Source organism: Protobothrops mucrosquamatus, unplaced genomic scaffold, assembly GCF_001527695.2.
Source record: "Protobothrops mucrosquamatus isolate PMUCROS unplaced genomic scaffold, P.Mucros_1.0 scaffold1183, whole genome shotgun sequence".
In the NCBI taxonomy this organism is placed as follows: domain Eukaryota; kingdom Metazoa; phylum Chordata; class Lepidosauria; order Squamata; family Viperidae; genus Protobothrops; species Protobothrops mucrosquamatus.
In genome coordinates, this window is record NW_015387396.1 from 15,972 (window position 1) to 28,153 (window position 12,182).

The 12,182-nt window shown below is 37.7% G+C and overlaps 1 protein-coding gene across 1 annotated transcript in view; it reads left to right on the plus strand.

The window, feature by feature from the left end:
• Positions 1–4,063: 4,063 nt before the first annotated feature.
• Positions 4,064–12,182, plus strand: part of SEPTIN9 (septin 9) — a gene marked incomplete at its 5' end in the record, with an annotated part of 52,691 nt that continues 44,572 nt past the window's right edge. The window contains one exon of the mRNA XM_015820787.1: positions 4,064–4,118. Within this exon, the coding sequence (XP_015676273.1) occupies positions 4,064–4,118 (55 nt within the window). The remainder of the gene's footprint in view (positions 4,119–12,182) is intronic.

Here is a 12,182-nt window from a genome sequence, read left to right on the forward strand (position 1 = left end):
TGATTTTGGGTTTTGATGATTAAATTGCTTTGAAGCCAGAAGGGTGGCAAACAAATTTAATAAATTTAATAAATAAATAGATTGTTATAAAGGTGGCTTACTATTCTTATATAAGTAAAAAGTTCAGATTATTATTTGACTATATAATTTACTACCCTGAAAAAAGTTGGAAGTCACTGTCTTCTTTTCCCCTTTCCCTCACTCTCTTCCCTTCCTATTTTTCCATAATGTCTTCATTTTCATTGTATTTTATATTAAGAAAAAAAAACTATTTTAAAAAAAATGTATAATCCAATAAGGAAGACAAAGCATCTGAGAGATTACTTGGTTTATCACCACGGAAAGGAAAGAATGTTCCAGCAAAAAAAATGGCTGAAAGGGTGACTGTGAATAGGTGACTAGGTGGCAACCTAGTCTATTGGGGTCAGAGGAAAATTCATATGTCTGTAATTTGACTTAATTCATTTATTTGGGCTAAACTGGCAAGAGATATGTCTTACATCAGAATCTCCAAATTATGCCATCTGGGTTGTAAGGTTTTGTGACAGAGGGCAGACATCAGAAAACTTTTGCTGCTTCAATTTTGCATGCTGCTTTGTTAAACATTTTACAAATATTTTAGTATAAGTAGTATGTTAATGGTTTATAAAAGCTTAGTGTTTCTGTGACTGATCTCTAATGTAGAACAACATTTTGAGGCACAAAGAAAATTAAGTCCAAAAGTCATTTCAAGTAGCAAAGTATTACATTATTGCTTTATTAATCATAGTTAGTGTAAGCCAAACTTGACTATGTTCAAACATTACACTAAGCCCAACACACAACCAGGAATTATCTCTTCTTGCAAAGATCAAGCTGCACCACCTAGTACAGGTATTCAGTTATTTCTCCAGTACAATTTGGACAAAAGAGATGTTCCTCATTGCTGATGACAAGTTCTATGTGCAAATATTATCAAAATAGGACTTATGGCTTGGTGTGATGTATGTATCCAGCCAAAGTACTGAATATTGATTGCTGTGTTTGACTGACAGCCATTCTCTGGTGTGCTAAAGACATAGAAGCTTATTCCGGCTCTCTTACTGGGATTCTTTTAGTTGGGGAGCAAGAGAAGTATTGACGCTAGCAACCTCTGAATTTAAAGCATGTCCTCTACTTATTGACCTATTGCCCCTATTTGCTTTATAGACTTGATAAGTTAGAGTAAACAACAGCTGGTTTAGAAACTCTTTTGTTCATTTCTTGAAGCTCCCTACTATCTTCGTAACAATCTCTAAATGTAGCCCAAATGTTAACTGCCTGCTGTGCTGATTCTGGAACATCTCAAGCTATGGCATACCATGATAGATCAAAATGCAGATCATTTCCTGTTTCAGCTGAATGATGGCATTCATAGTTTAGCCCAATGGCCTTTGACTTAGTTATCAGTTAACCTCTTTGGTTGTCTCCCTCCTCTAAAAACCCAAATTCTGTTTGATCCTTCAATTAAGCTGTTGAAGCTGAAACACTGTTTGACTAACTACAGCTGTTCCCTCAATTTATAGCTGATAGTTCTATGTTTACATATTCTTCACTGCCATCTTATGTTGCTAAGAGGACAGAATATTAAGAGACTGAAATATTTTCAAACACTATTTTTTGTGCCCATAATTTCCTTAAAAACATGGTTTGGTCACAATCTTTTTAGGTTTCTTAAAATGCCAAGATAGTTTATTCTCCACCAGTTGCTTGGGTACTATATTCTTCTGAAACCAGTGTCCAAATTGTGTAGGGTCTGGTGGCTAAATGGGTTGTCATTTTTTTTTTGTCAGAGTACTGTTCTTTAACAGCTTTGAAGTATGGAGAGGCACTGATAGGAAAAGCTTCAGCTGTTGAATTTTATCTACCATATGACACTTGAAAAATAAGAGGGATCTTACCTAAGGGAAAACATCCATCAGTCCTGATATGAAGAGAACCAGCCTGTCTGATATGAACTGCAAGGTTACAAAATGAGAAAACCCCTCAACTATGCAAGCCTGCCAATAGAAAGTCATTCACTTTTCTTCATCCTGTGTTTTCATCTTAGTAATAGACTGGTAACAACATTAAATGATTATTCCCCTTTTGGAATTTATTTAACTTAATTCAAAAGGAGCTTTGAAATCCCATTTTGATAATTGTTGACTGTGAGGAACTAAATTGAACTAATATATTGGGGAACTAATTTTTTTCTCAGAACCATTAAATAACCTACTTATTATCCTCCACCAACAGCAGCCATTTTATTTAAAGCTCACTTACTATACTAATTTCTGATGTTTCCTCCTAATGAATTTCTATTCCAGTATCCAAGGCTTAAATACAGTTCATTCTGTGTTTTATCAAAACAAATTGTACAATTTTAGTGCTCCTTCCTCATAATATGCACTTTTACCTGCTCTTTTTTCATATTTGGTATGCTTGCAACGTTAAGCTAAATACAGTTGCTAGAAAAGCAGTTACATCAGGGGTGTCAAACTCACAACGTCATGTGATGTGTCACGATGTATCATCACTTTTTTTCCCATTGCTGGCAATGGGGTGGGCGTGGTTTTGGCGTGGCATGATGCATCTGGCCCGCGGGCCGGCAGTTTGACACCCCTTACATTGATTTCAGGAGTAATAAGATCCACCTGATCTTATGTGGAACTCATCTTGGCTGATCTGGTTATATCAAACAGTTCAGGCATACAAAGCTCAGTGGAGAATAGTGCTAGAAATGCATTCCTGTGGTCCCAGCCACAACTGGCTGGACCTGTATTTGTCAGTCATAGTGCAGTTGAGAGCAAATGGCTTATTTCCTTCATATACTCAAACCTGGTCTGAAGGGATGGGGAACTCTCCAGAGATATTTTAGATTGCAGTTTTTTTAAAACAATGGGACACCTGTTCACAGACCATTGGAAGTAGATACACCTCACTATTCATTTTCCTGAATGCCAGCCTGCCAAAGAGGCTAGTTGCCCTCTCCGCCCAAAATTATTCAGTTTGCCTTCATCGTTTTGCACTTGTTTTGTTCACTTTTCAATATATTGAAGGATTTATATCCAGGACTGTGCCCAGTAGAAATTTATGAGTGTTTATTTTATTAAGAACCAATATTTTATGTGCAAGAGTTAAGACTCACAAGTGTGTTTGGGGTGTTTGATGGTGGGTAGCTCTGAGTTGAATCTAACACAACCACTTTGTAAAGTTAGACGTATATAGAAAATGGTTTCAATAGAAGAGAATATCTATAGCTATTAGTGCGCTCTGAGCTTGGTTATTTGCTTGCAGCCATTTCAGTACCCAACTAGCTAATTCATTATCAGAGTATGATTTTTTTTCCCTGAATCAATAGGCAGAAATATTTTTTTTAAAAAAATCTGGGATTCCGTAATCAAACCCAATTCCTACCAATTTTTATCATTCACAAGAGGTGGGGTGTTGTTGTTGTTTTTCATTTTTGTCCCTGCTGTGTTTAGCAAGACACACACCTGCTGCTTTGTCTCTACAAGCACTCTTGTTTTGAATTATCACTCATACTTTTGAAGTTCGGGTTTCTGATTTTGAGCACGTTGACTCACAGGCAAGTCCCAATGTTTTGCTTGAAATGTGTATAAGATTGCATAGAGTTTTATATTTTCTGTAAACCGGTCTAAAACCAGGATAGGGTTTCCGAGTCAGCCCTGGTAGCCGCCTCATACTCTGCTGAAGTTGAAACAACTTATACTGTACAGCCATTTCTTTTGAAAAACCTAAACCTCCTTTTTCTCTCCCCCCCCCCCCCCCCCCCCCCCCCCCCCCCCCCCCCCCCCCCCCCCCCCCCCCCCCCCCCCCCCCCCCCCCCCCCCCCCGCCCTCCCTCCCTCCCTCGCTCGCTCGCTCGCTCGCTCGCTCGCCCCTTTAGACGGTGCTGCTTTGCCATTTGCACCCCTGGGCAGCAATTATCCCCTTTCCCAGCTCCTGCCTACCTCTTTTGCACTGTGGGATGCTTATTATTCACAGAATGACAATGCTCCTTTGATCATTGACTAGCTGTCTGAACCATGTGACCCTGCGAGGGGCGGGCCTTCGGTAGTAACATAGCCAGGAGCATAGAGAGTTTCAGCTGCTTGGGTAAGTCTCCTCAAAACTGCCTTTGTTCTTTGAGATAGAATTCAAACTTTTGCTGCTCCCCCCCCCTTACAATCTGCTGCAGATAGTTTCTGCTAGCCTTTTCCTTCCCCTCCCTGGCTTCAGGTTGCTCTGCCATTCTGGCTTTGTGCAAGGGAAAGGAGGGGGTGAGCAGGAAGGGTGGGCTGGGTTGGAGCAAGGGAAGAAATCCTTGTGTTTCGTGGGCTTTTTTTTTTTTTTTTTTATGACAAAGCCATTGGTGTGGGTTGGAGGAGGGGGGAAGGGAAGGGAAGGTTCTGGGTTTCTTTCCCATTCAGGTTGTGGGGGTGTTTGGCGCGTAATTTGGGTTGAAAGGTATGTACAGGTTCTTGCATTTTTACATACACTAGCAGAAAGCCTTTGCAGCCTCATGCTTGGAACTCCGTATCCAGAGACACGGTCTGGAGAATGCAGCTTTCCATGTCTTAACCAGATTTCTTTCTGAAGGAAGAAAAGGGCTTTGTGCCTCACAGCTATCTCTTTGTAAATATTTGGCCAATACAGCCGAGTGTGCTAATTTCTGCTTTTTTTTCTTCTTTCTTTCTCTGCTTCCCCCCCCCCCCTACTCTGCCCAGTGTGTTGTATTCTAAAAAGGAGAGGCAAGTCTCAACTGTAATTCCCCCACCATCCCTCTCTCCCTCCCTCACTCCCTTTCATTCCTTATTCCTGTAATGAACCATCTGGCTTGAGAAAGCAACAATATGGGGTGCCTGGCTTTTCCAGATTTGGTCGAACGTAAACCCTGAACTTCTACGTGTCTTGGCTTTTAAATTCTGCCGTTTCTCTATGAACTCTTTTTTTTTTTTTTAACCATTGAGCTGTATGTACTAAATGCAGCAGTGTTGCTGGGGTTTTGTCATTTCTGTGGGGGTTTCATGAAATACAGCCAGGGATATTCCTATGCTTTTTTTTTTTTAATTAAAAAAATGTGGTTTAGGGGAAGGAAGAAGGCAAATATGTAAGGAAAGTGTTTGTCCTAAATTTCCTTAGAACTGATGATTGTCTGTGGGACATTCTATACTTATAACAGTGTATTCAACATCGCTTTTTGTTTGAATGGGGAGAAGTTGAATGTAACCACAATTTCTGTGCCATTTATATATTCTTAAACAATGTAGCAAGTATTCTGACTTTGCAAAACTAATTTTGTCCTGAGTAAACTTTACAGTGAAATCTAATGCTGGGGGAAGTAACAAGGCCTATTGTAGGTTAATTGGGTATAGGGGCAGGATTGCCATCCGCCAACTCACCTTCTTTCTCTTTCCACCTAAAAACTCTGCTAAACTTTGAGTACATAGTGATGTACATAGTCGTGATAGTTGCATGGACTACACAAAAATATGGAAACTGCAATAAATTATATTGCAAGTGCAGAGCTTAAAAAGGGCATACAAAGTATAGAAGCATAAGGTGAAACAAAATACAAAATATTATTATTTGTGAGGTGAAGGGCTGGGGACAAGAGAATCTGGGATTTCCAGGAATGTGCTAATTCAAATTATTGAAATGGAGATTAACTGTTGCATTCTGCAGCCACTTTCCGTCAATTGCACAGAGAAGAACTTCAATAGTTCTTAAGATACCTCTGTCTTTAAAAAAAACAAAAAACTTTTCCAGTTCATCTGGAGAGATTCTGAATCAATTACCTCTTCTCTAGTGTTTTTTAAAAAAAACCCATAATGTCTTTCTTTAAATCTTTTTACATTTTAAATTTTGTGGAAGGAAAGAATCTTGACCATCTGCTCAGGTCAATATCTGAATTTATTTATTTATTTTGTTCCCTCCTGTACTTCAAATTCTTGATTGCAAGATCTTTGAGGCTTTGAAATGTATACTTAGCTCACAAACATGGGATGTCCTAGACCAGGAGTAGGCAACCTTGGCTCTTTTATGACTCGCTGGCTCAGGAATTCTGGGAGTTGAAGTCCACGAGTCATAAAAGAGCCAAGGTTGCCTACCCCTGGCCTAGACTCTAGGAATGCAGGTCATATGCTAGGCTTTATTCTCATCATCTGTAATTTGCCTAGATGTTTTGATTGCCACAGCATAACTTGTATTTCCAAAGCTGTGGAGTGTTTTTGGAAAAAAAATACTGGAGAGAGAATACTCTTTTGGGGCACTCTCTATAGTTCTTTTCACAATCTAGATACCATTGCTTACCACTTGTCCCTTCTTGAGAGGGGCATGATTAAGATGCTGGATTTTCAAGCCCTACAAGCAGTGGTAGTCTGCTTCAAGGGAATAAATATTACCGGTAGCTTATTGTTGACTTCTCTGAATTTATGAGATTTGAATTACATTTCTGAGGAGGTCCCACACCTTACAGAGAGAATGCTCTGATTCCTTTATGTAATGATAGTTCAAGTCTATGCTAATAAAACCGAAGGTGCACTTTTGTCTTCCAGTTTTCTGTGCATGGAAGAAACTACCTCTTGAGTGAAGAGGCTGCTGAACAAGGAAGAGAGTGAAAATAAGGCATGTCAAGGGCAATACAGTGTTTGCTAGATTTTTGTTCTACACATGCTAATCTCCAAGCTTTGGTGTAAGTTCAGTGAATGTGGCATGGAGCATGCAAGTAAAACTCTCTCTAGCTAAGCACCAATGGCAGGTTCCTCAGATCATAGAAAGCCTCCATAATAAAATGCACATATAGCATAATGCCCATAATGTGCTTCCTGTAAAATTTCAGAGACTAATTCTAGTACTAGAAGAGGTTGTGCCAGGAAATACCATATGATTCAATATCTGAAAATGATTGGTGCATGATACACAGATCTCCTGTCAAGGATTTTTAAACATGTATATTCAGCCTGTGGGAACATAGCAGGGTTATTCCTGAGTAAGCATGCTCAGGAATAACGTGGGGAAAGGGCCCTCTTGTTGAAGATGTTTGCAGATTAGATAATCTGGTATTACTGGGGTGGGGGTTGGGGGGAAGAACCAGAATAATAATTTGTATTCAGTTTCAGATTTATCTGACTAGAAATATGCAGAAGTAATAATACTAATCCTGGTGTAAAAAACACCCATTTAATAACGGTAAGAAAATATATTCCTTGTCTTTTTCCATATATTTATTTGTGTTCTTTGTGAAATGTTACTATTTTCCTATAATACTTGGCTAATCTTAATGGGCTCTCAAAAGCTAAGCAGAGTTGAAAATAGTTTGCATTTAGGTGGAAGACTCAGAAAATCCTAGTGCTGTGGATAGTTAAAACAGAATAAGGCATTGGAAACCGCGTCCATATTTTGCCAAAGAAACTACATGGAAGTGTCATGTGGTGACCAGCAGTTGAGTTAAATCTTCCTCTTTGTCCAGATAAGTGGCATAACTTTAGCTGATCTGAAAAGCTAAGTGGAGTTGGAACAAGTTCATACTCAGAATGTGACACTATCCCCCAGGATATACCATGACTATAGAGAGTGAGAAATAAAAAAGAAAATATCAGAGAAGAAGGAAGTGGCAAGCTACTTCCGTAAATAAAGGCCAGCATCTGACATGAGTGGTTTTCAGTTAATGCCTCCTTTGTGTGCTTTTAAAAAAACAAGCAAAATATTAAACAGTAGGATGCTCTAGAAAGGGAGCAAACAAAATTAAAGTAGGAAAAAATGGAATTAAGTACATGGGATGAAGACCCAAGTATAGTGTTATGTATTTGTTTCACAGTGTGGATATGAAGCAGGAATGCGATGGGAAATGGTACAAGCAGAAACATAAGATAATAGTGCTACTATTATAGTGCTATTATTGATTATTTCTATGTTGGATCTCTGAACCCAAAGATACAGTCTCACTGGAAACTATTCACCTAAAAAGAGGCTTGAGATGTACAAAGACTTAATCACAGATGTACTTTAGCCTTAGGCAGAATTTTCAAAATGGGAACATGAATGACAACTTCAGGGAAGACCACAAAAACTGTATTAGTAAAGACACAATCACATTTTGGCCTTAAAACAAGAGATAACTCTGTTGTGATCTGGCAAAAAGGAAGTATTTCTCTGAAAGTTTTAGGTCTTGCAAAATAAGATTAGAAAGATAAAAATAGATTCATTCAATTTATATTACCACACATCTTCAAACGAATGACTTTGGGCAACTAATAATTAAAAATACATACATACATACATATATACACACACGCACACGCACACGCACACATATATATATAGGCAGCTGAAATTTAAAAAAATAACATGTAGACTATACAAATATTTTAACAAAGCTAATTTACATTCTGACCTCCAACCTAATTGTGTGTATTAGCTGAACCAAATGAACAAAAGGGTGGGTATAAAAAAATGAACATAAGTTTTGATATAATGCTGGACATATTATATTTGTTAAAATTTCAAAAGCAAGGGAAATAACAAGGGCTGGCTAAAAAGTGCTTGTAAGCTCAGAGCAAATCTTAGAGAGCCATTTTGGTCTATAGTTAAGATACCAGACTAGATACCAGGAGATTCTGAGTTCTAGTTCTGCCTTAGCCATGAAAGCCAGCTGAGTGACTCCAGGCCAGTCATTCTCTCAGCCCCAATCCATCTCACAGGATGATTGTTAGTGTGGGGAAAATGGGAGGAAGGAGGAGTATTTCTATGTTCACCGCCTTGAGTTATTTATAAAAATAATAAAGGTAGGATATTAATTAATTTGGGATCGGGAACTAGGTGCCTGTGTTTAGGAGAAAGACTAAATTATTATGTATGCATAAGTTCAGTATTGAGAGTTGAAAGTTTGTGAGGCAGATAGAACAGTATGAGTGAGTTCAACTTACAGAAGTTACAAGTTAAGTGAAACTTTTCAAGATGTAAAATGGTATGAAATGAGATATCTTGAGAAAGTATGGGGCATCCTGCTTTGCTCACTTTGGAAGAAAACTGAACATGCTATGTCGAATGTAGATCTTAACTGATGTATTATAAAATGGACTCTAGTCTTAATTCTTTGGGCTGCTTGGAACATCTGGAACCTGGATCCTTGACTATGTTTACAGTTGATTGTATGGCTATTCTGAGGAGGCTGTTCCTGGATCTGGTTCTCTGATTTCAGATATTGAGAACACAGGTTTTTTGGGTGTGAAGTCTTTCCCGCAAAAGATGTTCACTGAGCAAATACAGGCACCCACTCTGTTACTGTTTCAAATGAGAAGTGCTTGGAGGCCGTGAAGAGAAAAGAATGCAATAAGTGTTGATGTTATTCCTTCCTCCAGTATATTTCTGCTGTGGCTGTTTGGAGTACAATTGAAAAAGAAGCTCTTCCCTTGCTTTTGGTCTCCTTGGTCTTTCAAGACAAGTAGAGAGTTAGATAAAGTGAAAATCCACCTACTGTATGCATTTTGCAACTCATGGATTAGAGAGGAAAACAAAGTGAGTAATTTATCAAATATCAAGGATATTCTACATAATTGCCAAGTTAGATACAGGTTGCTTGGGAGATGTTTGCTTTGGCACCAAATGTGTCATAAGGATAGAATATATTAGTTTCCCAGGGAAGCATTTCCTTTAATAATGAACTGGGTGGGAGAAATGTTTTAAGCAAGACAGCACAAATTCAGCATTCAGTTCTGCCCATAGAGATAAACAGGAAACGTATAACAACTAATTTGTCATTGCAAAGGAAAACAGCCAGACATGTGACAAAGCTAGTCTACACTCACGAAGCCCAGACTTTCTATTCATATCAGAAAGTTGTGGTTCTGAACCAAATCTAAGAAAATGATGATGTCTACCCCTCTTCATTCTTATGTGATTATTTTCAGTTCATTGAATGTGAGGATGTAGATAGATCTCTTGGAATTCTGAGGCTAACCATTTTGGCCCTTGATTCTTGTCCATCCTGGCCAATGAAAGTAGTTAGGAATGGGAAGGATATTTTTCATCCCTCACTAAAATAAAACCCACCTTAAATTAAAAAAGGATAAATAACTATTAGCCTGTCTCTGATGTCTCTCTTTGTTGGGGCAAATTCATGCAGTATGTGATGACGTCAAAGCTCCTTTGGTTTCGGAATGAAACTGGTTATGTGGATATATTTCTATTGGGATTCAGTCCTTCCTTCCATACTGAAATGGCCTTGGCTGCACAGTAATCTGTGTTTTGTCATAACATTTAACAACTATGTGAAGTTGATGGGTTGTCATCAGTATGCAGATAACATCTAGGTGTTTATCTTCTCCCTACAGCTCCTAGTAGGAGTATAAATATTCTTCACTGATGTTTGCAAGCAGTGATGATTTGGATGAGGATTAATAAAGTGAAATTAAATCCAGGTACTCTCTGATCCAGTTTTAGCAGTTTATCTGAGTCCAAATTATGCTGTACTACCCTTAAATAAGAGCTACGTTAAAATAAAACCACCCAAATTTCTGTTCTATTCCTTAACATCCAAACTTTCCAGGAAACTGTAAGATCTGTTTGACCTCACATTTACTAACACTCCATTCTCATATATTCTAAGTTCTGGTTGTTTAAGATAATTTCTTCCTCATTCTCCCACTCTTAACCTAGCCTTTACATGTTTTAAGCAATTTCCCTTGTTCCGGAAGTAGATTTTTCAGTTGTAAACATGATTATACAGTTCAGATTTAGGCTTTCCTCCTCAATCTGTATATTGTGATCTCAGTGGCTGCATTGAACTAAGGATAAAGGACATATGTTACATAGAACAATGTTCTATTGTTAGCTATAGAAAACTATAGTCAATCTAATATGGGAAAAAGTATTAAACTGTTTTTAATAGTGACAAGTAAAAAATTATTGTGGGCAAGCAGTCTTCGATGATTCTATTTTGCTGGTTCTGATAACATTTCTATAAGAATATTGTAAAAAGAAAAGACTTCATAGTGTAATCTTTTAGATTTAAGTAGCAGCATAAGTCAACAAAGTTGTCCAAGGTACAGCCTTAGTCCCATTATGAAACTAATCCTGGTGCCAGTTTCATTACTATTGGATGATGTAATCACTCTAGTGTTATTTTTTAATATTAAAGATAAATACTGCTGGATTGGGTGTGTATATTTGGTTCCAAAAGTAAGAACCTATAAGTAGAATTATAGATGTGCTTATAGGCTAGAATGGGCAGATAATAGTATTAGCTTTTACAATTAAGGTTTGCATTAATTACTGTATGGCAGTGTATTGGTCCAGAAGTGATAGTTGCATAAACCACTTCTTCTTGATGGTTTGTGATTGATTCATTTACTTAAAATACTTCTAAGATATTATTTAAAAATAATCTCTCAGTGGTAAGAATGTGAAGTATAAAGCTAATAAATCAGTACAACGAATGACAAACCAAACATTACAGATTCTAGAGGACTCATAATCTTGGCTATTTGAAGTGAAAGACAATTAATGAACACTTGAGATGCAATCACAGCTGTTGATTTGCTTGTTTCTGAAATATTAACATAAGCTCTCTGTCAGAATTGTAGTGTTTGTGAATATGGGCAAATGCATGATATGACAATTTGTGGTGTGTGTATCCATGGAATGGGACAAAATAAAAGTAACGGTAGCTTGTTCCAGATGGAGTTTTTAACATTCAGTGTGTCATTTTGGCAGTGTTATAGGGCCTCCAGGTGATGTTATTACTTAGTGATTAAACCACATTGTATTTTTTCTTTGATCCATTTTTCTTCACGGAACAGGGATAGGCCACTTAGATAGAATAACCAAAGGAACAACTCTTCAAAAGTACAGATGTTTTGTAGGCATCTGGAGAAGGGTTAGCCTTGACATTAAGAGTGTCATGCATTTCCCCTTCCCTCTTTCTTAAGAAAAAACATTAACATATTTTGAAATATGTGCAGGAGTATTTCATATATCAACATTTGAATTTCATTATTTTTCATAACAGGATTTTTGGTGTGCTAAAATATTGCGGTTTTGAAATCAACCTTGTACGTCACTTCATGTCTCTATCTCTGTTCATTCTTCCAGTTTAGCTTTTATTTAGTTACGGTATATATCAAAAAGTTTTAATCACCCATCTCCCTCACAGAGGGGTTCTGGGCTATGTACAGTTTA